Source organism: Columba livia, chromosome 3 (assembly GCF_036013475.1).
Source record: "Columba livia isolate bColLiv1 breed racing homer chromosome 3, bColLiv1.pat.W.v2, whole genome shotgun sequence".
Taxonomy (NCBI): Eukaryota; Metazoa; Chordata; class Aves; order Columbiformes; family Columbidae; genus Columba; species Columba livia.
The window spans coordinates 31,362,109-31,389,639 of NC_088604.1; the positions used below are offsets into that span (position 1 = coordinate 31,362,109).

The 27,531-nt window shown below is 38.1% G+C and overlaps 1 protein-coding gene across 3 annotated transcripts in view; it reads left to right on the forward strand.

Moving 5' to 3' along the window:
• The window catches only part of FAM135A (family with sequence similarity 135 member A), a 90,660-nt gene that overhangs the window by 56,683 nt on the left and 6,446 nt on the right, over nucleotides 1-27,531 (forward strand). For all 3 annotated transcript variants that reach the window (XM_065056239.1, XM_065056238.1, XM_065056237.1), the window contains 8 exons: nucleotides 5,781-5,854; nucleotides 6,162-6,316; nucleotides 6,567-8,883; nucleotides 10,933-11,093; nucleotides 12,763-12,854; nucleotides 14,869-14,966; nucleotides 18,844-18,995; nucleotides 20,964-21,074. In XM_065056239.1, coding sequence (XP_064912311.1) covers nucleotides 5,781-5,854; nucleotides 6,162-6,316; nucleotides 6,567-8,883; nucleotides 10,933-11,093; nucleotides 12,763-12,854; nucleotides 14,869-14,966; nucleotides 18,844-18,995; nucleotides 20,964-21,074 — 3,160 coding nt within the window. The remainder of the gene's footprint in view (nucleotides 1-5,780; nucleotides 5,855-6,161; nucleotides 6,317-6,566; nucleotides 8,884-10,932; nucleotides 11,094-12,762; nucleotides 12,855-14,868; nucleotides 14,967-18,843; nucleotides 18,996-20,963; nucleotides 21,075-27,531) is intronic.

Here is a 27,531-nt window from a genome sequence, read left to right on the forward strand (position 1 = left end):
GTTATTTTGGGGAATATAAATCAAAGTAGTTAATTATACAATGTGAATTGAGATATTATGTATATTAAAAGTATCTCTGGGATACTTTCCTCTTTTTACAAAATTTAAATAGGAGTTCCCTTCCCTCCCCTCTCTTTTTTTAAGTATCATTTGATTTCGCACCTGCGCTTTTTCCCTTTCCAGTTGCTGTTAGGCCCAGTCGTTTTGTTATCTGTCACTACACATACCTAAACTTGTTTCAACCACAACATCGTGTTCAGTTTTTGTGTTTCTTTGAAAAAAAAAAATAAAAAAAAAAAATTAATCTAATTAATCTTTAATAAATGCTGTTGAAATATCTTCTTCTGGAGATATGAACCCACACTTGCAGCATAGTGTTGTAGGGATGAAGAGTCTTACGTAGTGCTCAGTGTGTGTTGCTCACAAGGGATACTGAGTCTCTCAGACTTACAAGCCTTCCAAGTTGAGCTCAGAGGTGATCCGTGTTATAACTGAAAAAGGTGAGCTTGTTTTATTTTTTTAAGGAAGTGGCTAATTTCTGTTTGTGATGGAGTTCTGCAGTTACTGGATACTACATTATCTACCTAAACGTCAAAGACTGAAAAAGAGATGCAGGGCACGTGTAATCTTAAACTTAGCTTTTTAATTAAAGCCTGATAGTGAAGAGCAAAGAGACTGACTCTAAAATTTGAATAATATGGCATCGAGAAGGAAATTCCACCTGAGTCAACTTACAGAGAACCAGCAATATGTTCTTACTAAATTTTAAAGGGACTAATTTGCAAATGTGATACTTGTTTTCTGTACTTCAGAATGTGAAGAGCTTGTATAAATACCTTGCAAGTATATGTAATTAAAATACATGTAAAAAGACATAGCTGCACTGGATTTCCCACATGTCAATAGAGCACGAGCCAGCAATCCATAAATTCAGTAAACCTTTAAATTAAAAAGATGGTAAATTTGAACCTTGGTTGGTTTGGTTGTTGATTTTTGGATCCTGTTTCGCAGTGCTTAGCATAATAGTTTGTAATATGTAATAATATTCTCCTTAGAATTTATATTCTGAGGGTTCATATAAACTTATTTTGGAAAGTGTGCAATGATCATGTTTCCTTAGAGGTGTTATTTGCACATGTCAAATGATGCAGGCTTTCTGGTTAGTGAATTTAGTTGAGATTTGAGAAATGATGTTCTAATTCTCCTCTTGAGAGAACAGCTGTCCATTCTGGAATAAGATTTTTGTACTATGCAAAATTTCATCCATCTAAATAATCCCTTTTATTTTGGAAGTCAATAGTCCGTTGTGTTCTCTACAGGAGGCTGAGTCTCTTTTAACTTTACCGTTTCATCTTGCAATATTTATAGACTATAATCTCCCCAGGAAACTTCTCCCTAGGAAAATGTAGTATTAATCTAAGATGAATGAACCCTTTCAGGGAATCACTCATCTGATTGGTTTAGATATTTGTATTAAAATACACTGTAGAAATGCCTGTCATCTGTATTTGGCCAAATGCCTTTCACCCTCTTTGCACAGGTGCTTATAAAGCAGGTATTTCTGATGAAATGTTGTTAGAAAATAAGGTCATGATGGCATAATTTATTTTAAGTATTTAAAATTATTTTAATGATTTTACTTATTTGACTTGATTGTTTAAACACTTTTTTCCAAATACTTTGAGAATTAAGTACTACATTAAAAAAAACTGGGAACGCTTTAGGTATACTGAAGCATCCATCAACTACCTTGTCACACTGCTAAGTTTTACGTCTGTTTTATTGAAAAAACTGCCTAGTGTGTGCTATTTTATATTGCAAAAAAATTGCACATGAAGCTAGTTCACCTGTTTGTTCCATAGTGGCATCCTGTGGTAGGTCTGAACACGCTTTTCCAAAAATATTTCTGTCAGTTTGATTAGTCCTACAGTAATGAGAACTCAGATCTCAGACTGCATCTTTTACATGTGCAGGGACTTGATAAATATCCCACAGCAGTTTTTCTGTCTGATATTTCCTCTTCTTTTGTTTACGTTGAGAGGACCACAAAACCCTTAATTTTGGGAAGTCTGTAGGAACTAGGAGTAGTGGGAACAATTTTCTCCTGCAGAGTCGTGGTGGAGTCGGCCCAGGTCAGGGGCGCCTGAGTCCCTGACACCAGCTGGTAGTTGCTCTGTTTCTGCAGAGCCCGTTTAACAACATCCAAGCAAATGCCTTGGTCCCTTCATAAGTTAAGCAGTGATTTAACACAATAAACTATTGTTGGTTTGATGTATTTTTTTTTCTCTCCTTAATATTGATTTGTGTGTGCTTTCAGAGCTTGCTTTTGACTAGTTTTGTACTGTTGCTATTAGGAGTTGTCTGGAGCTGGTAATCAGATTTTCTTCAAAAGCTTTGGAATTACTTAAACAATTGCAAATGGGATTTATTGCAAGTGGAAAAAACCTTCATTTTCTGATCAAGACAGTGGCAGGATTCCAGAGATCTGGTCTCCATATAAATCCAGTTCCTTTATGTGATAAAGTGATTGCTCGCATCCAACTGAGGAAGTGTGGTCTGGACAATCAGGTAGTGACGTGGACTGTGAACTGACTGAAGGAAAGAAGCCAGAGCGTTGTGGTCAATGGGGCAGAGTCCAGTTGGAGGCCTGTATCTAGTGGAGTGCCTCAGGGGTCAGTACTGGGACCAGTATTTCAATATATTAATCAATGACTTGGATGAGGGACTAGAGTGCACTGTCAACAGGTTTGCTGATGACACCGAGCTGGGAGGAGTGGCTGACACACCAGAAGGCTGTGCTGCCATCCAGTGAGACCTGGACGGGCTGGAGAGTTGGGCAGGAAGAAATTTAATTAAATTTAACAAGGGAAAGTGTAGAGTCTTGCATCTGTGTAGGAACAACCCCAGGTTCCAGTATAAGCTGGGGAACGACCTATTAGAGAGCAGTGTAGGGGAAAGGGACCTGGGGGTCCTGGTGGACAACAGGATGAACATGAGCCAGCACTGTGCCCTTGTGGCCAGGAAGGCCAATGGCGTCCTGGGGTGTATTAGAAGGGGGGTGGTTAGTAGATCGAGAGAGGTTCTCCTTCCCCTCTACTCCGCCCTGGTGAGACCACATCTGGAATATTGTGTCCAGTTCTGGGCCCCTCAGTTCCAGAAGGACAGGGAACTGCTGGAGAGGGTCCAGCGCAGAGCAACAAAGATGATGAAGGGAGTGGAGCGTCTCCCGTGTGAGGAAAGCCTGAGGGAGCTGGGTCTCTTTAGCTTGGAGGAGACTGAGGGTCAATCTCATTAATGTTTGTAAATATGTAAAGGGTGAGTGTCACGAGGATGGAGCCAGGCTCTTCTTGGTGACAACCAATGGTAAGACAAGGGGTAATGCGTGCAAGCTGGAACACAAGAGGTTTATGAGAAGAAACTTCTTCTCAGTGAGGGTGACAGAACACTGGAACAGGCTGCCCAGGGAGGTTGTGGAGTCTCCTTCTCTGGAAACATTCAAAACCCGCATGGACACATTTCTGTGTAACCTCATCTAGGTGTTCCTGCTTCAGCAGGGGGATTGGACTAGATGACCTTTCGAGATCCCTTCCAATCCCTAACATTCTGTGATTCTGTGATCCAAAGTCAGAATCACCTTGCTTGCCTCCTGGGAAACAGCTTTGTGCTCTTTTGTCTTCAACCACAGACAGCTACTAATTGGGCAGTATTCCTGTTACTGTTTTATTTCCTATTAGCTGATTGGTTTGGGTATTTATTTTAAATTGTGTAGTCTACAATGCTAACCATTCTGCTTTTCATGATTGATTGTTGTAAAATCTAGTTTTTAACCTGTAAAATGGTCTCAAATTCTGTTGTATAACAAGCTTCTCACTTTCTGGGGAAAGGCTGGGGATTAGTTCTGACAAAATCATGTGTTTGGAAGGTAGATGTGTGTTTAGAAAAGCCAGCTGGGAAAACACAGAGGAGTATTTAGGAACACTGATTCTAACCCCACATGTGTATGCATAAACTCCTAACATCATTTTTGAAGGAAAGCAGGTACGTCTTTTGTGTGTGTGTCTGGTTACTGTTGCATTTACAAGGAAGTTTTCCATTTAGCATGTTCTTTTTACTTCAAAACATTTTCCATTACTGTTCACACATGATGTTATCAGTGAGATTAATTTTATGTAATACAGTAAATTGAATTCTGGGAGGTTGGGACAGGAGTCTCAGCTTCTAGTGCAGATTAGAGATTGAAGGTTTAATGTGGTTTGAGGTTTTGTTTGTTTTTTTTTTTTATTAAGCAACTTCGAGCAATTTTTTTTCCCCAGTTTTTCTTCTATTGAAAGAGGAAAAAATAAAAGCTACGGAACATAAAACTTGATCCAGACAGTACTCTCTAAAAGTATACTGGGCCGTGTATCAGGAGAGAAAACTAACTCCCTGCAAGTTCTTGTCTTTGAAAAAAGGTTAAGGTGGTGCTGAAAGCCTGACGTTTGCCAGCTGACACACAGGATTTTTCTCCTGCGTGTCTGTGCTGGGGCTGGACGCAGGTGCTGGTTGCAGCTATGAGTGAAGTGAAATTGCTGCGGGAGCTGAAGTGGGTCTGATGCTGCTCCACCAGATACGCTGCAGACCCTCACAGGGAAACCCCATTGCCTGGGAAACGGGATAACTTGAGAGGAAAACCCAGAGTATACTGAGGAAAGAAAGGAGTTGGGGGCCAGGAAGTGGCTGGTAAATAAATGATTGACGAAGCAGACTAGCTGCAGCTGTGGTTCTCTAAGCGGGATAGAAATATTCTTTTAATTGGTACAAACAAATTGATGTTTATGCCCAAGTTAGTGCACAAGAAGCTGCTGACAGACACTGTCCAACACATTGTCTTTTTTATAGGTCTTGTTACAACAAGCAAGATACTGTCTTAATGCATTGAATTGCATTTTTTATGCAGGTCATTGGGCAATTGCAAAAATGTTCTGAAAATGTATCTAGATTTAGCTATATTCCAATATTTAATACCGGAAATGTGTGAAGTCTCATATTGCAAAGCCTTAACTTTGGGGTTTCTCTGTACTCTGTGTTCAATACATTGATTATGTTTTTATTTGTAGTAAATTGCTGTATAATTCACCCTCTCTGTTTCCACACCATGTGTTTGATGATAAAAAATGCTTCTGTTATAAAATCCCATCTTAGTGTTGTATGGTTTATTGACTTCAGGCATACCATTAAGTCTTGAATACAGTGCTTGTAATTAGTATACATTTTGTTATTGTCTTTGTAATTTGCAGCTGAAATCTTTACAAACAAAATATTTTTTTGCACAGTAGTTTACTGTGGCCTAGAGAGTATTCATAGAAAATTTGAAACAGGTACTTCTCTGTATTTTGAATATCTAATGGGCTTCTACTTCTGAAGGTAATCCTCAACACATGCAGAAGTGTCCATCAAGCAGTAACTTCCTTTCTTCCTATTGAAACTTCTCTTACTATTTTTGTGTTATTGTTTCAGGTGGGACTGATTTGGATGATTGATTTCTTGGTAATCAAGTTTACAGCAGGCGGTTGAATCTAATGTAATTCCCCTCAGTCATCCAGTGCACAAGTTAAAATTCTCGTTTCAGTTGCTGGTCTTGTCTGTGGCATCATCTTCCCTCCCACTCAGCCTGAATGTTCTAAAAAATTACCTGTCCATCATACATGCAAGTTAATAACATTACTGTGTAGGAATGCAGGTGGATTTTCAAAAACTGTATGTAATAGAAAATAAGTTGTAACTCTGTTTGGATCTTGCAGGTGCGCAGATTTGCAGAAGCATTCTTTTGTCTTGAGCATCCCAGGCAAGCTGCCCTTGCCTATCAAGAACTGCAGTGAGTAGCCTTTTGAAGTGCACAGCAAGTAGCGTGTGGTACTGTTATTTTATAGCTTACGTAGTGTGGAGGTGCCGTCTTGCAAAAATACTTAATATAACAAGTTCAAGAGAAACATGTCCTGAATATAGATTTGAAGTTTTTTAATGAAAGTTATATCATAAACTATTGAATAACTATTGAAGCTATTAAACAACTAATTAGTAGAAAAGCTGCTACTAAAGTGAGTTAAACTACTATTAGTTTCTGTTACTGTAAAAATAAGTAGTTCTACTTTTTTCATGTGGGACTGCTTCTTTTTTTCCAGTGCTCAAAGTCATCTCCAGATGTGTGCAGCAATCAAAAACACTTCCTTCTGCAGTTCCCTTCCACCCCTCCCCATTGAATGCAGTGAACTTGATGGAGATACAAACTCCTTGCCTATAATCTTTGAAGATCGATATTTAGATTCAGTTACTGAAGGTAAACACACCTCAGAGTGCAGTTTTCTTTTTGAAGAACTGAGCAAAAGTTATTTAAAATCTGAGTGGGTTTTTTTTACATTTTTTTACTGGCTTTAAAGGAGTACATTTATTTGTTCAGAAATATTTCTTTAGTTTGAGTTTCGAGACTATGTAAAGTTCTATAATTACTGGTGGTTTATAATAGTTTACATGCATAATCTTGTAAACAATCCTTTTTCTTTTTTCCCCTTTGCTTTTTTTGGTGAAAGATCTGGATGCACCCTGGTTGGTAGTTCAGAGTCTTCCAAGATCAGAGTCCAATAAACTGGATAAATTTGAAGCTGAAGAAGGTTTTGTAGCTGGTTTTACTAGCCCAGAAGTGAAAATAAGACCTGCAGGTGCCTCCAGTGTTTGGCATCCAGAAAGTGAAAAGACACTAACAAAAACTTTGAAAGGGAAAAACGAAGATGTAAATAAATCCAAAGTTAAGGTTACTAAGCTCATGAAAACAATGAAACCTGAAAACACAAAAAAAGTTGTGAAACAGAACTCTAAGGACTCGGTGGTCTTAGTAGGCTACAAATGTTTGAAAAGTGCAGCACTGGAAGATGCCTCTAGGAGCTCAGAAGGCAGGCCTTCTTGCAGTGCTAACGAAGGGCTGGACCCTGCATTAGGTGGATTTCCTTGTGATACAAAGACCTGCACCAGGCAAATAAGTCAAAGAGAACTTCCATTTTTGCCATCCGGAACCGAGGAAAAGACTGACAAGACTGAAGGTGTCCAACCAGGTCTGGGTAGCTCCATGCACTGTGAAAATGTGGCTATTTTTGATAGACTAGCTATCTCCCAGACAGACTGTGGAACGATACAAGCAGATAGTGCTCTACAACCCAGAGGTACGCTTGAAAGTTGTCATGGAGGTCAACCAGCTACCTCAGGAGTCAGGACAATTGAGGTGAAACCAAGTAATAAGAATCCCTATGAAGGGGAGAAAGTGACTGTTAGCATTGGATCATGGGCCGAGTTTCCGCAAGATGGAGTGCAGGGAGAGAATCTGCAGACCCCCAGTATTCAGTCTTCAGAATCTGGAAATAGAGTGAACTCAGGAGAACAGGAAATGGGGCTTGAAAAAGAAGATGTTCACGAAAGAAACTGCCGACATACCAGTGACATTTTAACAAAAATGAAAAGTAATCAGCCTACTCTTTCTACAAAAGAAAGTCAACTTTCTGTAAGTGGAGACGTGACTAAATTACCTGATGTTAGTGTCACATATGCCTCTTCTAGGTTTTCAGATTCAGGTGTAGAAAGTGAACCAAGTTCTTTTGCAACTCACCCCAACCCTGATCAGGTTTTTGAAAATGTTCAAGGACAAAGTGCATACAATGGTGAGAGAGTATTTCCTCAGCTTTTACTGAAACCGGACTGTGCTACAAAAACCACAATAGAAAGCCATTGCACTGAGAGTACCAGCGCTGTAAGTGAAATACAATCATCCCTGACATCCATAAATTCTCTGCCTTCAGATGATGATGAGCTGTCACCTGATGAGAATTCAAAGATATCTGTTGTACCTGAATGCCAGCTAAGTGACAGTAAAACAGTACTGGATCTTGGAGCAACTGACTTGACAAAATATGATGACTTTAAAAAACCAAAAACCAATTTGCAGCAACAGTGTGTTTTATTTTCAGAGCACTCAGATAACAAAACCCTGTCTATACATTCCTCACTCTCAGGAACAAAAGATCTTTTACACTTAGTTGGTTCGGATGAGGATTCATCCACTGATGTGAAAAGTTACAGCCCACAGGCAGACCTTGGCATCACCTGCGAGGACTCTCAGGACCTTGAAAGGCATCTTCAGACTACAGAACAAACAATTAAATTGCATTTGGAAATTACTTGTATGGATGAGCCGTCTGTTGTTTCAGGTTCTTCATCTGTAAATGCAGTGTTTGAGGTTGAAAAAACAAATGAAGGAAAACATAATGAGCCTTCAGAACTGAAGGAGACAACTGAAGAACTGTCAGTAGCTAAAACTGAAACTGGTACAGATAATCCTTCTCCAACCAGTAGTACTGACATGGTAAAGCAAGGGCTTGTCGAAAACTATTTTGGCTCTCGAAGCAGCACAGATATTTCAGATATTTGGCCTATGGACAACAGCAATCCTGTTAGCCCTCAGAATGAAACATACGAAAACCAAGTTATTTGCTCTTCCCAACAAGATGAGGAAGAAGAGGAGGATCAAGAAATGATTGAAAACGGGTATTACGAAGAAACAGACTACAGTATATTAGATGGAGCTTCCAGTGCTGACCAGGATCATGGCTTAGCAGAAGAGGGAGCCCTGAGGTCTGAAAGGATTGATGGTGGGCATCTGCAAGATGGAATGACTGTTCCTCCTGTCTGTACTCCTGGTTGTCTCTCTTTTCCTTCTTCTCTGAGAGACTCTCCTTGCAATGTTATCTGTTCTTCAAGGAATAAATCTCCTGCAATTACACAACAGCCAGGCAGCACATCCTACAGCTCAGCTTCAGCTGTCTCCTGGTATGAAAGCTCCCCAAAACCTCAAATGTTAGCGTAAGTGATTGTTTTAAAACAAAGTTTTTTATGCTTTTAGAAATGATGCTAAGGTAGTATAGAAGGGGAAAAGGAGTGTGGTTGGGCTCCATGGTGCCCCCAGGTCTGTGGCTTGTGGATTCTGCACACTCAAGTAGCATCACATTTTAGGTGTTCAGGTAGAAAGCGTGTCAGCACTGAATTCCTTCTATCATTTGTTTTGTGATTTCATGTGGTTTGACAAACTTCAAGCCAAACGTGGTATGTTTTGTTTCTCTAATATGTTCCTTTTAAAAAAAAAAAAGGTCATTTGTCTCGAAAGTGATGTTGTAATGGCTACTGAGTATAAAAATGGTGGTTTATGAAATGGAAGCTGTTAAAATAGCAAGCATAGGAAAATGTGCTTTGAGTTTAAAAACATAAACCTAAAAACATTCTGTAACTGTTTGTCCATTTAATTAGTTAAGTGAAGCAAATGTGTGGTGCTAGCCAAGGTCATGGCCTTATTTTTCAGCCTTCAAATATCAAAAATATAACACCTCAGAGACCACAATGCTCTAAATTATGCTGCAATTTGAATACCAGGAAAGCCAAATTTAGAGGAGCATCAGGGATCCCAGATTGCGCCTCCTCTTGCTGTAAATATAGGAGTTTCCTTAAGAAACCCCGTGCTGCTAACTGAATGGGGGAAGCAGCAGCTTGTTATGTTGTATCGGAAGAAAAATATTGCTTTCAGAAGGAAGAAAAATTAGAAGAGAGGTAAAAACAAGGAGAACACTAAGAATGCAGAAGAGATAAAAGACCAGATAGTCTGTGGTAAGTAGCTGAGAAAAGGAGGAAGGATTGAGCAGTGATAGAAGAAAACAGGTTAGAATCAGAGAGAAAAGTACCCTCTGAAGTACTGCAGGGTGGGTACTGGTGTGGAATGGAAGGGATGAAAAGCAGAGTCTATTTAGGGTGTTCTGTTACAATAAAGAAAGAAGGAACTTGGAGTAAAATCAAGGACTTGGCCTTAGGGAAAGCAGAGTCTCCCAGAGCGTGGGATAACTGGAATTCTAGAGGGCACGATCTGCTCCACAGAGAACCAACATTGGTACATTCAGTTCAGAAAACATGCTTTGAATACAAAAGAAGTAACCTCTGCTGGGGAGTGATAAGACCAACTGTCTGCAGTGGTTTCTCTTCAGGCTGACTTCACTGAAGCCAGTTAGTGAGGAATGAGCCAAAGATAAGTCTGGGAAAACAGAGAACAGAAAGTAGAATGGGAAGGAAGCAGTGAGCAGGAGCAAGAGGACGGGATGCAGCATGGTGCTGTGAGGGACTGTGCAGAACAGATGGATTAGGGAGAGAAGCACAAGGAAGCATAGGGCTTGAAGTGCTGCAGGGAAGCTGATGTGCCGTTAGTTAAGAAGGTCATACACAAAAAACCGAGGGAAGGAGGAGAAAGGGAGGAATGCAAAGGACTCCGAGCATGTGGGGAGCTCGGCTATTAGCAACTGTATAGTGTATGCCTTCATGTAATATCCAAGAGACCAGAGGTCTGGATCTGGCATCTTCTCAAACTATCAGTTGTTAACCTACCAGAGGGACTTTCTGGTGAGCTGTTACAGCACTGGGCTCCAGCCCTCTGCTGACCTAGGAAATAGGTTTTAATTTTGGCAAGAATTACCAAAAGTCAGTGGAAATCTTTACCTTGACTTCTGATTGATTGTGACATTGTTACTGCATTTAAACAAAGCTGTTGCTTGCTCAAGACCAGAACTAATCCAAAATGTTCAGTGGTTTCAGAAATACTTCAGAATTTGCAGGGATGTTCAAAGGAGAGAAGAGAGTAGCACTTGGGGTATGGATTTTGTTACGGAGGAAAAGGGGCTGTAGGAAGCTGCAATAAAAAATACATTGAGGAACTGGCTTGTTTTGTGAAGATAATAACTTGATAAATATACTTTCCTTTGTATCAATTACATAGAAGACAAAGTAAAAGGACAGTACAAAACTGTATCCTAGGAGACTCTACATTTCTCTGGCAATTGTAAATGTTGCTTTATCATAAATATGCTTTCATTCCAGTTTCCTACAGGCTAAAGAAGAATTGAAGCAACTTAAACTTCCTGGATTTATGTATAGTGATGTTTTCAAACTGGCTTCTTCAATACCTTACTTCAGTATGGAAGAAGATGACTATTCAGAAGAAGGAATACATCTTATAGTCTGCGTCCACGGCCTAGATGGTACGCTGGGAAATGTGATACTGAATGAGATAGCAGTTCAGATTAGCAGTTAGGATTAGCTTTTGTCATTTGAACTCAGAACTGAATGCTTCTGAAATAGGTTAACTGGAGGGAAATGGAAGTCTGGCACTATACTGCTACATTTGACAATGTGTTCCATACAATCATTTAAACTAATAATTTTACATAACATTTATCTTTGGTAAAGCTTTCACGCACATAAACACACTTTACACCATAGTTCATATTAGACAGATGTTCCAGTTTTTTGTGTTGTATCGGTATTTGTCCATATTGTGGTAATAGAATAAAACAGTTTTGTTCAGAATTGGTAATGTTACATTTTCAAGAAAAAAAATATGTGTATCTTGTTGGGAAAAAAATAGTATAAGTAAAATGCGGTGAAGTGTTTATGAGGTTTTAGAAAGATTACATTACTGAGTCACAGAATGGTTGGGGTTGGACAGGATCTCCAGAGATTGTCTGGTCCAACTCCTCTGCCCAAAGCAGGGGCACCTACAGCAGGTTGCCCAGAACCCAACCCAGTTGGGTTTTGTAATGTTTCCGAGGACGGAGGCTCTGCTGTGGTAGAAATGAGAAAATCTCTTGCTAATTGAAAAGTTCAAAGAGCTTCACCTGCTTTAGTTCAAAGCATATATGTGTGTGAAGAAATAATATCCCCTCTACTCGTAGCTTTCTGCCATCAGTGGTTTTGTCTTTTGTTTTTTTTTTTTTTTTTGAGAAGCTTCTTAAATTAACAATGTAAGGAAACACAGGATGGCAATAGGAAGAATATTGGACTGGACCGACACTGTACAACTGCCTTGTTTATTTTTCAAATTCCTAAGTTTAAAACAAAAAAATAACAGAATAGCTTTTCTTTCTTCCTTGGAGCAGAAAGTGCCCTTTAAGTGCTTTTAAAATGGAACTCAGAGGTGTTCCTTCTTACTAGTTTGTCTAAAATTGACACAAAAGTTAACTTGGCCAAAAAAAACTGTTGTTAAAAAAACATGTCTTTGAAGCCTTAGAAAAATCCATATTGTTAGAATTTTCTTATGAAATGGTGAGTTCATACAAGTTCTTTCCTATTAATAACAGATTTAAATAAAAATCTTGTTCTCTAATTAAGGCAGAAAGGGTAGTCTTTCTTCAAAAGCATACACAATTGTTGATGTAGAGAAATCTTCTGGATGCTGGTTATACTGGCATTTGTTGTCTTGGGTAGCAGTCTAAATGTATCTTTATTTGCTGACGGTCCACTCTGCCATTTTATTGTATGAAGTTTACAACTTGCCCTTGTTCCTTGCTCCTTCCCTGAATTCCTTAAGCTAGCTCTGAGCTCTCTAATTGACTTTCATCAAAGTTAATTAGGTTTTAGGGAATGTAATGTTCACAGTGCTATTTATCTGCTGGATGCTAAGACATAATCAAACATGACTTCCTAAATCCTTGCTTTTTTAAAAGTGCATTGAATGTCATTTTTCTAGACTGTTTTGTCACTGCATTTGGCATTGCAGTTTATCTTCCTGAGTCTTACTGAATTTGAATTACGGCTGAGAACATCATTAGCTGTGTTTAAAGTTGTGCCATAGGTTCATTTTGGTATTCTAAGTGCTTATATTGCAAGTTAACTTCACAGTACTAACTCTTGATTGTTTTTCCTTTTAAGGTAACAGCGCAGACCTAAGATTAGTCAAGACTTACATTGAGCTGGGGTTGCCTGGAGGGAGAATAGATTTTCTTATGTCCGAAAGGAATCAGGTATTTGACAAACAGAAAAATAATTTTTGTAAAGCAATAAACAGGGTACATCTTTACATGCTTTTTAATGGCATTGTCATGTTGCAGTTTACAGTTTGTATGTTTTTATTGTATTCTCACAGAACTGATTATTTGACCTGTGGCTTGTGTTAAAGTAAAAAAACCTAGTATGATATTGAAGGTAAATGTCTAAGGAGTAGTGTTTGTTGCTGCCATTTTGTTGTGTTGTTGGATCTCCTGAATTCTCAGCATAATCAGTTGACATTGTAAATAAGGTACCCCTGATGTTAATAGTAAAAATTATGATAGTGAAAACTGATGTGGCAAGAAGGGAGATGTGTTATTTCACAGGATCTGAGAAATGCAAAATACCTGTCTGTTGTTTTTGTCAGTGCACTATAAGGTCTACATCATGGCACTGAACCAATATCAAATTACCTGTGTTAAACTTTTGTAAATTTTGCTGTTTTCAGGTGAAGTAAACGTGACAAAGCACACAAGACCAATTTTGTGCTTTTTGTGTGTGTGTATTACATATTGTAGTAGACACTTCAGGGATGAATTAGAACTGAGTCTCTTCAGTGGCTCAAACAAAAGGTTCATGTAGTGCAGAAGCTATTTCTGGCAATAGCTGCCGGGATGCTTTGCAGCCCGGCTGGACAGCCAGCGAGTGACGCCTTCTCTTCTCTAGCCCGATAGTTTTTGGCAGTCAGCAGTTCTGAAACTCTCTGATTTGGGAATTCCATTGAGATCACTGGCCCTAATAGCTGGTGGATTTTTCTCCTTGATGTCGGCTGATTCTCTTTGAATGTTTATAATTCCAGTTTCCACAGTATACAGTTGAGAGTAATTCTATAGTTCATACACATTAATAATTCAGTTGCAAACAAGAACGTTTAAACACATCCCTCTACAGTTTGTTTTGGAAAAAAATAGTCAATAATCATTCCCCATTTTCCGCTTCAGTTAATTAAGTATTTTATTAAAAAATAATTTCTCCTTCAGAAGGCAGCTGCAGAGACTTAGCCCATTCAGTATTTCTCAGGATCACATGTGGAACAGTTTCTGGTCATACACGATATCCTCCCCTGCCCGCTTTCAAAATTCTTATCATTTAAAGTAAGGATGATCAGAATTTAGGGCATTTAAGATTCTTGTGCACTGTGAACTTATGAAATGCTGTATTGATATTTTCTGTTCTTTCCTTGCTTTCCTAACCTAGCTGATTATATAGAACACAGATGTATAGATTATTTGCATATATGTTTAGGGCTGTTTTTCCCTATGTAACGTTATTTCACATTTCTTGCCATTTTATCATCCATGCATGCAGATTCTTCTGAAATTTGGGTCGGTTCTAGGTTGGACTATCCTGGATATGTGGTTTTGTCTCCAAACTCTGACATCTCATCTCCTTCCCTTTCCCAAATTGTTTATCAATATGTTGAGCACTCAGATTTTAGCACAGATGCTTTTGAACTGGCATTGAAAAGTTTTAGGCAGCCTTTGCCTACCTCATCTTTAATTTGTCTACAATGCTAAGCATTGTAGACAATCAACTATGAACCGAGAATAAGGCTTTAAGGATTTTTGTTTTGTTTTGAATAAACAGTACTAATACAGACTCTGCTGTTGCAGTGACTGTCTCGTTTCTGTTTCATGGGTAGTGTGATTAGTTCTGAACATGCAGTTTGGTCTTCTGTTTCATTGCAGATAAAATTATGTGTAGGGGAAGGCTGAGAAGTGAGACTGGCTGTGTAATGTTAAGATTTGTTTCAGTGTTACTAGAAGAAAGTAGTCTTACAGGAAGATGTATATCACTTCATGGTACAAGAAAAAAAACATGAAGAATTTATAACAACTAGCTGTAGTGTTTGTATTCAGAGTTAATATGGATGTTTTTGTTTGTGTGCTGTTGAGCAAAACACTGGAGAATAAGAATTCAGACTGAATGCAGAATGTATATTGCTGCATTAGAAAATACAGTTATTATTTTTTGTTTTTTATTTTACAGAATGATACCTTTGCTGATTTTGATTCCATGACAGATCGCCTTTTAGATGAAATTATACAGTATATACAAATTTATAATCTTACCCTTTCAAAAATCAGGTAATATTTGTTCTATATTATTTATAGAAATAACCTTAAAGCTAGAGCCCTGTGTTTTTCTGAACCGTGATACCCGGGAGCAGGCCCAAGGAGACACGGGAAAGAGAAATGCAGGGAGGGGGAGGAGTAGGGGAAGGGGGGACAAAGGAGAGAGAAGGAATTCCCAACTGAAAGAAGACTGGAGTGTTGTAACCTCACCTAGTCCTGTTGGTGGTTTTAGGGCAGAGTTGTACATTGCATGTAAGGAACTGCTGTCCTGTGCTTCCCCGGATCCTCCGTGGTGGGGTTCTGCAGAAAACCAGATAATGCTTAAGAGGTCGAAGGAAACTGTAATAGCACTATGTCAAGATAAAGTTAGCCTTCTTCTGATTTTATAGTCTCTTCACCAAGTAGGACATAGCAGACTGTCTATATTGTCATCCCTATAGGGAAATTCCATCCTATTTGTGACACTGAAGGGCAGCTGCATGAAAAAATTATGTCATAATTTTGACGTTTTCTGACATTTCATCTGCTAAAAAGCATGTTTTGCATCTTAATAGAAGGCTTATCCCAGTCTATGCATTCCTGTTTCCTTTTTCTGTTACTTCCAGAGTATTCTTACTCTATTTTCTCAAAGTAGGGTACACTGTTTGGGCAGACTATCACACCACACTTCATTTGAGCAATACACAGTTCAAGCCACACAGAATGATACTTGTTACTAATAGAAACTACAGTGAAACTAAAGCAACTTTAGCCCTCACTGGTTACTCCTCTGCCAGACAATTGTTGTCACAGCTAAAACAAACTAAAATCAGCTCAGGCCAAGACAAGTCAAGAGAAGTTGTGAGATTCTGCACTGTCAGGTCAATGCAAAGCCTCTTGTCTTCAGGTAATGGCAAAATCCTATTTATTGTGCTACATTCTTACACCGAGATAAGAAAAGGCAGCCCTTGTGCCATCAGAACCCAGAGCCACACTAGAGTGTCAGCTTTAGTGAACCAGTATTTTTGATACTACCAACACGTGCGTTGATCTCCTCAGAACAAAGTATTTGTGCTCACTACAAGTGCAGAGCAAGCATGAACTCGAAGCTTGATTCAAACCAAGAGCAATTTGTCTTGTAAAACAAGTGTTTGGTGAAGAATCACAGAGTACTTTAGGTTGAGGGGACCTCTGTAGGTCATCTGCACCAGTTACCTGCATCAGCTTCAAAATTAATGCAACTTTGAAGCAAGACAAATTGGTGTCATACCTGTTCAAGTCTGGATTGTTTGTGAGGATGGAAGCCTTTCCAGGTCATCACATGGCTACGAAATAAACCACATGCTCTTGGAGTGTAGTTTCAGAAACTGTTCTCCTTGTGTCAGGTCTTACATAAATTTCTGATGGCCTGTACTGGACTTACAGTTGGATTATTCAGTTTGTCATCCTCTTCCCTAAGTAACATTGGCTCAAAAAAAAAGAAAAAAATAAAAGACAATTTTTAACATGCACCTATTAAAATGCCCGTTCATTACTTCAGCACCTTTTGATTGTGGCCTTTGATGGATTTTGTGGGGTTTTTTGGTCCATGAATTTTATAGGTGGATGGGATCTTGTGTTTGTTAGCACAGAATAATGAGGTTTTACTGTGTCTAATTTTCTGGTATGATCTGAATTGGTAGACTTGTGCCATAAAGCGTATATAAATACTACAGTGTAATTCTATTACTTCAGTGTGAATATCTTAATTTCAACAGATGGTAATATTGCCACCTACTGTTCAGAAGTGCATTGGTTTTGCAGAGCATCCCTCAGTTGCGGGGATCTGAAACACTGAGTGTTACACTTTCAAAACCCTTTTTGGAGGGTTTTCATTTTCTTCCCTTTTGTTTTGAGAAAATCCTTAAACCTTTCCCCATTAGAAAATAATATTAAAGGCTTATTAAGTGTTCACCTAAACATCTGAATTCGAACACAATGTATTATTTTTGTTAACACTTTGTTATTTTTCTAAGCCTTTACAAATTAAGAACAAGTGTTAATCTTCGAGGTACATTCACATAGCTAATTGTGAGCACCCTGTTTTTGCTGAAATGGATCTTTCGTGTTTCTGAAGTTTTGGTTCAGGTATGCCCATATTCTTGAGGATGACAGGACTGATTGATGGGTCACTGTTTTTTCCAGTGACAAAATTGTCCTTTGTTATGGTACAATTGTAAGAGTTTCTCATCCTTTTATGACATTTAATAAATGGTGGATGAACTGTCTGTTTATGCTCAGATCTTTAAAAAATAGTCTCTTACTCAAGAGCAATTGTGTGCTGCAGGTCCTCTTCAGGATAAACTCACTCAATTTCTGTGAACGTTTTCTTGTTCCTAAAGAAATCTATGGCTTTGTTTTTCTTGTATGGACTTCATGATGTACTCTGAGAGAATGGTTTTAAAGTTTAGTATTCAAGAGAGTCAGCAGCTCAATATTTTGTTTTGCAAATGTACTGCTGTTGTGCTGACAGCACAGAGGGTAGAAATCTTTCATTTCTAAATGAGTTAGACAGACATAGCAAGCTGCAGCAAAGAATTTCTGATACTGCAGCAATTCTGAAAATCTGGTAGTAAAACCAAACAGGAGGGATATGCATCTATGATTAAACTGTGTATCAGTAAGGAACAAATAGCCTGTTCTGTCACGAAATGTATAATTATGTCAGAGTTCAGGGGTGGCCCTGCCCTTCTATACCCTAATGTTTGAGTTTGTTCGTTTAGCTTTAAGTTGGAATTTCAGAGTCAGTAATTCTTGCTTGGGAAGCAATAAAACAGTTGAGTAATTTTTGAGCACTATATTTTCAACAGATATTACTGGTAGCTTTGGTTTAACTGTTTTTGTTGATGAATGTAGTGATACAGAGAACATGGGAGGGATGATGTTATGTTGTGGCACATACATGGTCCAGCCACGACAGTTCTACTGTATATTTTTGCGTGGTTGTCTGTTCTTTCCATGTGCTGAGATGACATTTATAAAACAGGAAGGAGCTTCTTCCTTCTAATTCTGTGAGACTTGTTTCTGCGGTATCCTCTTTAAGTCAGTGCCTGGGATGCTGTGGTCCTTACATCAGCAGTGATCTATAAGTGTAACTGCTTAACTAGAACTGTCCATTCTAAAGAAATGCTTTATACAGGCTTGTGGGTACAACATTAGGCACCTCAGATTAATAGTTATCCTTAGATACATGAAGCTATGGAGTCCCATCCATCTTTCCCCTAACTCACTTAACCAGGGAAACAACTAAATGTAATATTCTCCTGGCAGACAGATGTTTCTCAATTGCATCGCTCAAACTGATATTCACTTCTTTTGGTCCAACTGCTAAAGAGATTTGAGATGTTGCTTCTATTCTAAAATAATCAAATTAAATTAAGTAATGTTGTTCTCCCTTATAGGGGTAGTTTTGGAATCCTTCTCCACTAGGTTGTTTCAGTAACTCTCATGCAGTCATCACGCTGAATGCCATCACATGCCCAAGTAGTGATTTATTCAGTCATGCACAACTCATAAGATATTTTCTGAATACCTGGTGCTAAGGGAAATACACTCAGAAATAATCCTGGTTTGGGGTGTGAGATGCTGGTGGAAGGATAGTTTATTCTCACTAGCTTTTCAAAAACAATGTATAAAATTATTCTAGAGGAGCTTAGAACATGTTTGGTAATGAGTTTGCGCAGCTTGGGAGATGTGAACAAGCCGTGTTTTCTGTGTGACCTAAGATACAGGCTTCTGACTGGGAACTTTTCATTCATTTTCTTCCTGTGCTCATTCAGCATTTTATGACATCAGTTGTATTTTTCTCTGTTTAAAAGAAAAAAAGTTTCCCATCAAATTCTATGTTATACTGTTATTTCTTTTTAAACAGCTTTATTGGACACTCACTGGGTAATTTAATAATACGTTCCGTGCTCACAAGACCTCGATTTAAATATTACCTCAACAAACTTCATACCTTCCTGTCTCTGTCTGGACCACATCTGGGTACCCTCTACAACAGCAGTGCTCTTGTTAATACAGGTAAACTATTCTTTTCAGTAGTAGTTTAGGGGAGGTACTGTCTTTGAAGTGCAGTTAGCAGTTTCATGTGGGGTGCACATTTCTCATTGATTATGAGAAAGTGCATGTTTCACTGTCATAACAAGAGAGAAAGGGTTATAAAAATAAAGTATCAATAGAAGGATGTGCAAGAGATGGTTGACACAAGCATTTTCCAGTATGTCCGATTCAGGTTTTCTGTTACATTATAATGAATCTCCAGTTTCAATGTGTTGAGCTCAGTTTATTATAAACTGAATTTTAATATACTTAATCTGCAAAACAAGTAGGTTTGAGATGCATTAAAATAATTCTGAACTACCAGTGGTGTCTTTTCTCTCTCAGAAATGTCTTAGCACCTGCAGTGCGGTTCTGCAGATGTGTTTGTACTTCATGAATGTCTGTTTTTCTAAAGATTAAATGTAGCTCTAGGAGGACTTGTAGAAACTGCAGACTTTTGAAATAAATATTTTCAAGTAGCATTGAATTTTTAAATGAAAGCTTGTTTCTGAGATTACCACCTACCTTGGAGAGCCCAAATTCAAAATGAGTAACGCTTATTTTCACTAAATAGAAATATGCATGTTAAACTCTTTAAAAACACTCTAAAAATCATGATTTACCTTGTTTAGTGCCAGTTTATTGATTGTTTTAGTATTTTATTTCATACCAAAATGAGAAGGAAAAAAATTAAGTCACGTTTAACTTAAGAGGACGGGAATTGGTGGCTAACTGGAGTGATTATTGGCGTTTATGGAAGCCCGGGGAACATGGGAGCTCTTTGAATTTGGTTGAAACAGTACCGTTTATAGCCCACAATACACTACCAGTGAGGTTCACTTCAGGATTAAAACATCCACAGCATAATTAATTCACTGTGGGTGTTTCAGCTGGTGTATCTGTGGACAGTTTCTTTCAAGTATTATGATCTGTAACTGGATCTCACCCACACCAACAAGAAGTGTCAGCATTACTTTGCTTTTAGATATTGCAGTTTTGCAGGGCACGAAGAGGCAAGGCTCTTTGCTTTTTTATACAATCACCAGCAAATGACTTTTAACCTAAGGTTAAAGCTATAAATCTATAATCCAGAATGTATTCACTGAAAAAATAAGGATTTCTGGAATATTTAAGCTTTTTATAGCTGAAGACTATAAAAAACGTCCTTTTTGTATAATAGCCTTCCTTTACATTTCAGACTCTTTTAAGATTTTGGAAAATACCAAGATAATAATAAGCTGTGGGTATTGAAGTCTAAATGACCATACTGTAGGTAGACATTAGTAACAGCCAGTAAATTGGAATTTAAAAGATAACGATTTCTCTGAGAATTGAATCAACTCATAACAACATTCTTGAGGCTCTGAAGGCCTGGTTGCCTTTAGGCTTTTCTTTTGCTTGGTGAGGGAGGTAAGATTTTCTCAAAAGCCAGTTAACCAGCTGCCTCACTGACTAATAAAGAGGGTAAAGCATCATAGAAACTGCTATACCAGGGTATTCCTCTCAGGAAATTCTGCTTCCTTTTGTCAAGTTATATTTCACTGATTTGGTGGTTCTATAAAGTTATTTTTAGAAATCTGAAAAGCAGTGCTTGTTCTTCATTGTTGCATATTTGAACATTAAAATGTTCTAATATTCTGAAAATTATTGAAATAGAGTTTTTATATTGCCGTATGGCTAACGTATTCGCATATTCTCACTTTTTATAAATATAGTTATTTTTTGTAGGCAAGCATGTGTATTAGTGGAAATAACAGCCTTTGTGCTTTATGAGCTATATAGACAGGAAAGAATAATGAACAAAAATTGTAAACGTTTCTGGGCTTGACAATGAAAAATAAAATTAATATCTGAGAGGCGAAATATATGGACTTTACATATTTTACTTATGTTTAATTAGTTTTCGTGTTTTATTGTGGATCTGTACTCATGTTGTACCTAACAATGCAGGACTGTGGTTTATGCAGAAATGGAAGAAGTCTGGTTCGTTATTACAATTGACGTGTCGAGACCATTCGGATCCACGACAAACATTCTTATACAAACTTAGTAAAAAAGCAGGTAAGCTTTGGTAATACTTGTTCTCTTTTAAATGCCACTATATATGAATGTGAATATGAAACATTTATAAAATGTTTCCAACAAGCTTCTGTTTCGGTTTATTTCAAAGTTACTTTGGCTTTAGTCCTGCATCTTTCAAGTAATGTAAACAGTAAACCGTTTTTGTTTCAGAGGTGGATGGTTATTTTGAGTCTTTCCTTCCTAACTAATGAGCAGAAGTTCCATGTGCAGCCACTATACTGATATATGTCTGTATATATCTATATCAATCAGCTTTCCCTCAAGCCACTGAAGCCAGTAATTTCAGTGTGATGAGTCAAATACATACACATTCATTTAGGACTGTTTCTGTGTCTGTCTGTCTTACATATTCTGTAAGTGTAAAATTTTGCTATAAAGTTTCTGCTAACTAGACTTTTATTACCATATTAAGATGGTCAGGGAAAACAAAAACTCATTTTGATGAAGGAAGAGCTGTACTTAGCATAATAGCTAAAAAAAATGTTAGATTATTCATATTATATCATTTGTACAATTTTCTGTGTTTTGAATATTCTTGTATCAGCTGAGAGCCAGTTTTGCCAGTGGCTAATGTGCCAGTTGGGGGGGTAGTTTCCATTAAGCGTTATAAAGTTACTGAGCATTCTTTTAACAGGTATTTCTAAATGTGCGACAGCCAGGCAGTTGTGGAGCCAGAGATGCTCATGGTGTTTTGTGAAAAATCTGAGCATGTTTCTCCATCAAAAGATTTGTAGGTTGTCACAGCTGAAATTTTGTTGAGAGCAAAGCAGTACAAAGATACGGGCAAGAAAAGGTTGGCATCTTGCTCTTGAGATGTTCAAATACAAAACTTATAGGACTTGGAAGAAGCAGAAAAGAATAAGGAGAAAGAATAAAAATTATGGATAAGAGATGAATGTTGATCAAAAACTGATTTTAGAAAAACTTGGGATTTTTTTTCCCCTTGTGTTCAAAATCTACTATGAGAGAGTGATTTCGTTGTTCATAAGGTAATATTTAAGGGCTAACTGGTATTTAAAGGTAAAATGCAAAGTTAAAAATCATTTGGACAACTCGACCACCATCAGTTGCAGTGCTCTTAGTCTGGCTTTGCAGTCTTGAAAAAAAGTGTTTGATCTGAAGCAGAAGTCACGAGCTCCTTAGAAATTACACCGTGTTCGCTGGGTAAGACTGTGGGAGCTGTGTTACAGAGGTAGTCAGATTAATTAAGCAGTTGGCTTTAAATAATTTGGTATTCCTTGCTTTTATTTGTATATATCTCAGCATGACTGTTATTTGAGTGATTTTGTATATTCTAGAAACAGGACATATTTTCTTATGACAGACCACTATATGACAGGCCTTTTGAAAGACCTGGAGAGCATTGTCATAAGAGGCATAATGTGCATTCCCCATAAGCTGTAGAAGGAGCCTGGAAGTCTCAGAGCTCTACTTTCTTTCTGAAGAGATAGAAGGAGCTGTGTATTGGGCCACAGCCTCATACACCGTCTTGTTTCCAGGTCCTTCAGTGAACTTGGTATGAGGGAGAAGGAGAAAGGGATGTGAAAGTTTGTTTTATTTAAGAAGAAAATAAAGCAAGCTCTGTGCTTCCCTAAAAGAGAAGGAAGAAAGTTTTGCTTTGAGGGATGAGTCAATATACTGTATGTACACTGTAGGTGTTGGTGTCTTTAACTCTTGATATCTGTACAAGGGGTGCTTCGGTCCTGCCATCTCTTTATTCATTCAGTGGGCATACAGGATTGGCTGTGCAAAACCCTGAAGTTTGGGGAAGAGGAGACTGAGGGGTGACCACATTAATGTTTAGAAATATATGGAGGATGAGTGTCATGAGGATGGAGCCAGGCTCTTCTCAGTGACAACCAATAATAAGACAAGGGGTAATGGGTATGAACTGGAACACAGGAGGTTTCACTTAAATATGACAAGAAACTTCTTCTCAGTGAGGGTGCCAGACACTGGAACAGGCTGCCCAGGGGGGTTGTGGAGTCTCCTTCTCTGGAGACATTCAAAACCCGCCTGGACACCTTCCTGTGTAACCTCATCTGGTTGTTCCTGCTCCAGCAGGGGGATTGGACTAGATGGTCTTTCGAGGTCCCTTCCAATCCCTAACGCTCTGTGATTCTGTGAAACACCAGATGAGAGGAGTTTGAGACTCCCCTAACTGTACAATTCCTCTTCAGATTTTCAATCCATAATTCACATACTGTTCTCTATAGGAATTCTAAACATAGGTGTTTCCAGAAATCACCACAGTCTACATGGAAGGGATGGACAACACTGTGGAGAAGTATAGCCTTTTTTTGTAGTCCTATACGAAAACAGGAGTCTAAGATGCAGAAACATCTGTTGCTGCTTCATGTGGTGTCTTCTTCAGATGCTGACTTTGCAGCTGGAAAAATCTCTAAGGCAGCAAAACTCACTGCTATTTCAGCTCTGCTGTGGTCTGGTTGGTTTCCAGATCATCTCTAAAACTGGCTGTGGATCCAGCAGGTGATGTTTTGAGGGTCTAGTCCCAGCCACATTGTTGTGTGGTAGTTTGTGGCTCTAATTCTCAAATTTGCCAGAGAACATGCCTGTTAAACACATCATCTTCTTGCTTAACCACAAAATGGATGAAGTTCCTACTTTCTGTCGGTCATTGTAGGTGAAAGTACAGTTGAGCATCTCCTCTTCAGTAAGTACTGATGCTTTGTGCAATTCAGAAACAAGAGATTTTTGCTCCTATCTGTTCTGTTCTGAAACATGGTTTGTACTCAAACAGTAGATACTTATTATTACTGGTCATGATCTGGTTGTTTTTTGTTGGATTTAAAAATAGCTGGTACCAACTCGAGTTTGTTATTTGCCAGGAAACTTGGTGTAAATTGATTAACATGTTATGTTGTACCTGGTAAATATAACTATACGCTGGAATAGTGATCCATCTAAGTGACAAACTTGCATTACAAAGTTGTTGTTGTTCTCATTACTGTTAGTAGTATCCTTCAATTAAAAGGGAAGCATTCACCAAAACATAGGTATGTATCATTTAGAATGTGTTCATTGGATTGTTCTTTCTGAATTATATCCAGGTAAGAGTTTTGTTTGCAGAATTTCCCAAATCTAGTGTTGGAGATGCACTTAGCTCTCATTTAGCAAGTGGACTCTGGGAACATTTCAGTTTCATCTTCAATTAATTTGTCAAGGCAGAATGACAGATAACTTATTTTTAACAATTCTCTTTATCTGTTTCTGGTATATATGTAGGAATTGATTCTTAAAATTGTAAATGCCTTTTGAAATGATTGATTCAATAAATTACAGCAAGAGACAAGTGATGATTATGATTAACTGTCTGCTTTTCTAAGCCTCTGTTTTTCACAGCTTCGTATGTGGTTTGTCTGTCGACCAGTTTTGCTTTTATGCACTTAATGGAGCGTTACAGTTGTAGAATACTTTTAAAAAGTCAAGTACAGCTCTTTCATTAGCCAGCTGTGAGTTTTGTTAAAGCAGAAGAAATGACCTTAAAAAAAATGTAATAGGATTTATTAAAAATTAAGAGAGTTAAGGTTTATGCTCTTTCTTGAATTTTAAGTTACATTAAGCACTGGTCACTCCATGTTGGCAGTTGAGGTATTTATACCATCTTTAACCCAATGGAAGATTTAGTTTTGTGATCTTCATAATGATAATGTTTAGAATTATGTTCATTGACAATAATCTCCTTGAAATCTCCTTGTCGTGTCTTGAGCAGCCACAATCAGTCTGGTGATTTCTTGGGGTCTTGGAAGTGGTTGTTAATTTCATACTGTGGCAAGAAATGACACCAAGTTGCCAGCTGTGATGACATGTGTTCAGTGCAAACACAATTGTAGGCGCACAGATGAAAAAATGCATGACAATTTCTGTTATGTGTATGCAGTGTTTCATGTTGTAGTATTGTAGATTGAACAAAAAGAGATTAATTTTTTAAATTTACCCAATAATACAAAGATTTTTAGACACAAAGATAAATAAATATATCGTCCTCTATTTTCTAATTGCTTGACTTTTAGAAGTTAGTGTGGTCTATCCACCTAGTGGAAATCTGTACTTTTTCTAACTGAACAGTTGACATTTGCCATAAAACTTACAAAATGGTAATTACGGAGATCTGTCCTTAAAGGGATTAGTGGGAATAAGTGCAGTATTATTTGAAACGAGTGCCTTGTGCAGCTTGGCACCATGTAGGGATTCAGGGACAAGTTCTGGATTTCAACAGCTCCTGGTTTGTTTCCACTTAATCTATTGGTTATGCTTAAATATTTTCTACAAGCGATAACTGCACTTTCATGTTTGTTACATTTGATGTTCGAAAGTAATCAGCAGCTTATGAAATGCCAACTGATTTTTTGGGACATCAACAAAATAATAATAATCATCCTTTCTTTTAAGAAGGATATGTGTTTGATGAGTGTATTCAAATACAGAATTGATTCTAGTTGGAGCGCATTGTAATTTCGTCCACAGAAGCAGAAATGCAGTAGCTCCAGTGAACTGAAGATGATTTCAGGTGTGACTTGAGCACTGTCCCAAGCACTTCTCCCAGCTTCTCTAATTCACTTTGTTTTGGGCAAGATAAACAGGAGCAGCTCTTTCTATTTTTTTTTTCTTTTTTCTCTTCAATTAGAATATTTTCTTTCTTATGTTATTTACATTTTATACTCAGCTAGTTACATTTTTCATAAAAATTAATGTCTTCTGAGGAATCCAGGAAAAAAAAAATCAACTGGAAGTTATTGATTTGTAGCCATTTTCACCTAACAAATCTGCACTTTCTTCTTCATGGTACTTCAGATGGTCATTTTTGATGGGTTCAGAGACCCTGCCTTGTATGTTAAGAAATCAACAGTGAGAGGACAGTTTCATTAATACATAAGCTGGTTTTGATATTCTGATGGTCTAAGAAGAATGTCAGTGACATATAACATTTGCATTGTTTGGTTTCAGGCAAGACTTCTACATGTTAATACGTTGTTTAGAATGCCAGTACACTGATTGATACAAGTATTAAAGAGTCCAGTTCCATCATTTGGTCTCTGCTTGCAGAAACTTGAGCTTGTCAGTCACCTGAACCAATATTAACTGAAGACTCTGGATGTAGATCGCAATTTGCTATAAACTGTGATTGACTGTTTGCATTTAAGGACTTAGTGACTCCAAAACTTTGGACAGAACTTGTTCTCCTATAATGAGTAATGATGTGTGTCAGAAGTATCGCTTCCATAAAGCAAATCTCAAAAGGCTGTTTTCTGTCCCAGTTAAGAATTATTTGCCCACCAGCAGGAGTGCTTCCTGCAACAAACTTTGGACCTGCAAGTTTTACTACCTCAGCTTCTGTTCTCAACTTATTTTTAAATCCCATTTCTCAGCTGTAGAATATGTTCATGTTAGTACTCAGGAATGCATTCAGAAGCAAATCTCTTCATGATCCCTGTTTATTTCAGAACACAATGAATCAGCGTTAGCAGAAAATGCTCATTGTGTTCACAGGACCAGACTAGAGCTAGTCCAACATAAACTCTTCTGAAAATGGGCATTACAATGGGCAGGGAATTCTCAATACCAAGTGGTTTGCTCTACAGTTCCGTTCCTCTTATGCTACAGAGTTCACAAATGTGAATGTACAGCCATCATCTCTTCCAGGATGTTTTTGTACTTAGGTAGGCTTAGATTCATATGTCTTAGTACTTCCACAGGTCTTGATTATCAGAATTCTGATAAGTTTGTTTATTGTCTTATGTCCCTCCTTTAAAAATATGCATTTTCCTAATCTCTGAAAGGAGGAAAAGACTTTTTTGATTTTGTTTACATCTGTGTTAACAACACATCAGCAGTGAGCAGGCATGAGCAGCAGTGAGCAGACTTGTTTTCTTTGAGCTGTTATGTACACGATGCCAGCTTAGCTTACTTGGGGCTATTAGACTTTGTGAGGGAGGGTCTGTTCACAACTCATTATGAAGGTGAGACTAGAATTGAAAAAGCATCCCCATTCCTAGCATGGCATGGGGACTAACCTAATCAGTTCTGCTAAGAGGAAGGACTTCCCAGCCCTCAGTAGCTCTTTTCCAACAATGCTGGAAGAATCTAGTAAGTTTTATTGCATCTGGAGCCAAGTTCTTTAAGTAAAATCTTAGAGTCTGAGCTGATGTGAAACTCCCAATTTGAAGTAAATCTAGCTCCCTTATCAGTCTTGGTGTAGGGCTGCAGCTGAAAGCCTGAGCTTCTTTGCATCTGTGTCCTGGTACCTTAATCTGAGACCTATTGACCCCAAATCTCAGTGCTTGAATTTTTGGGATGTGATTTCAGCTGCGTGTGTGATGTATTAACTTCACCAAGCAGTGTGGAAGACCAACTGCAGGAGTTTGCTTCCTTCCAGGGCGTAATTTTTTGAAGTCCCTATTTCCAGACTGCATTT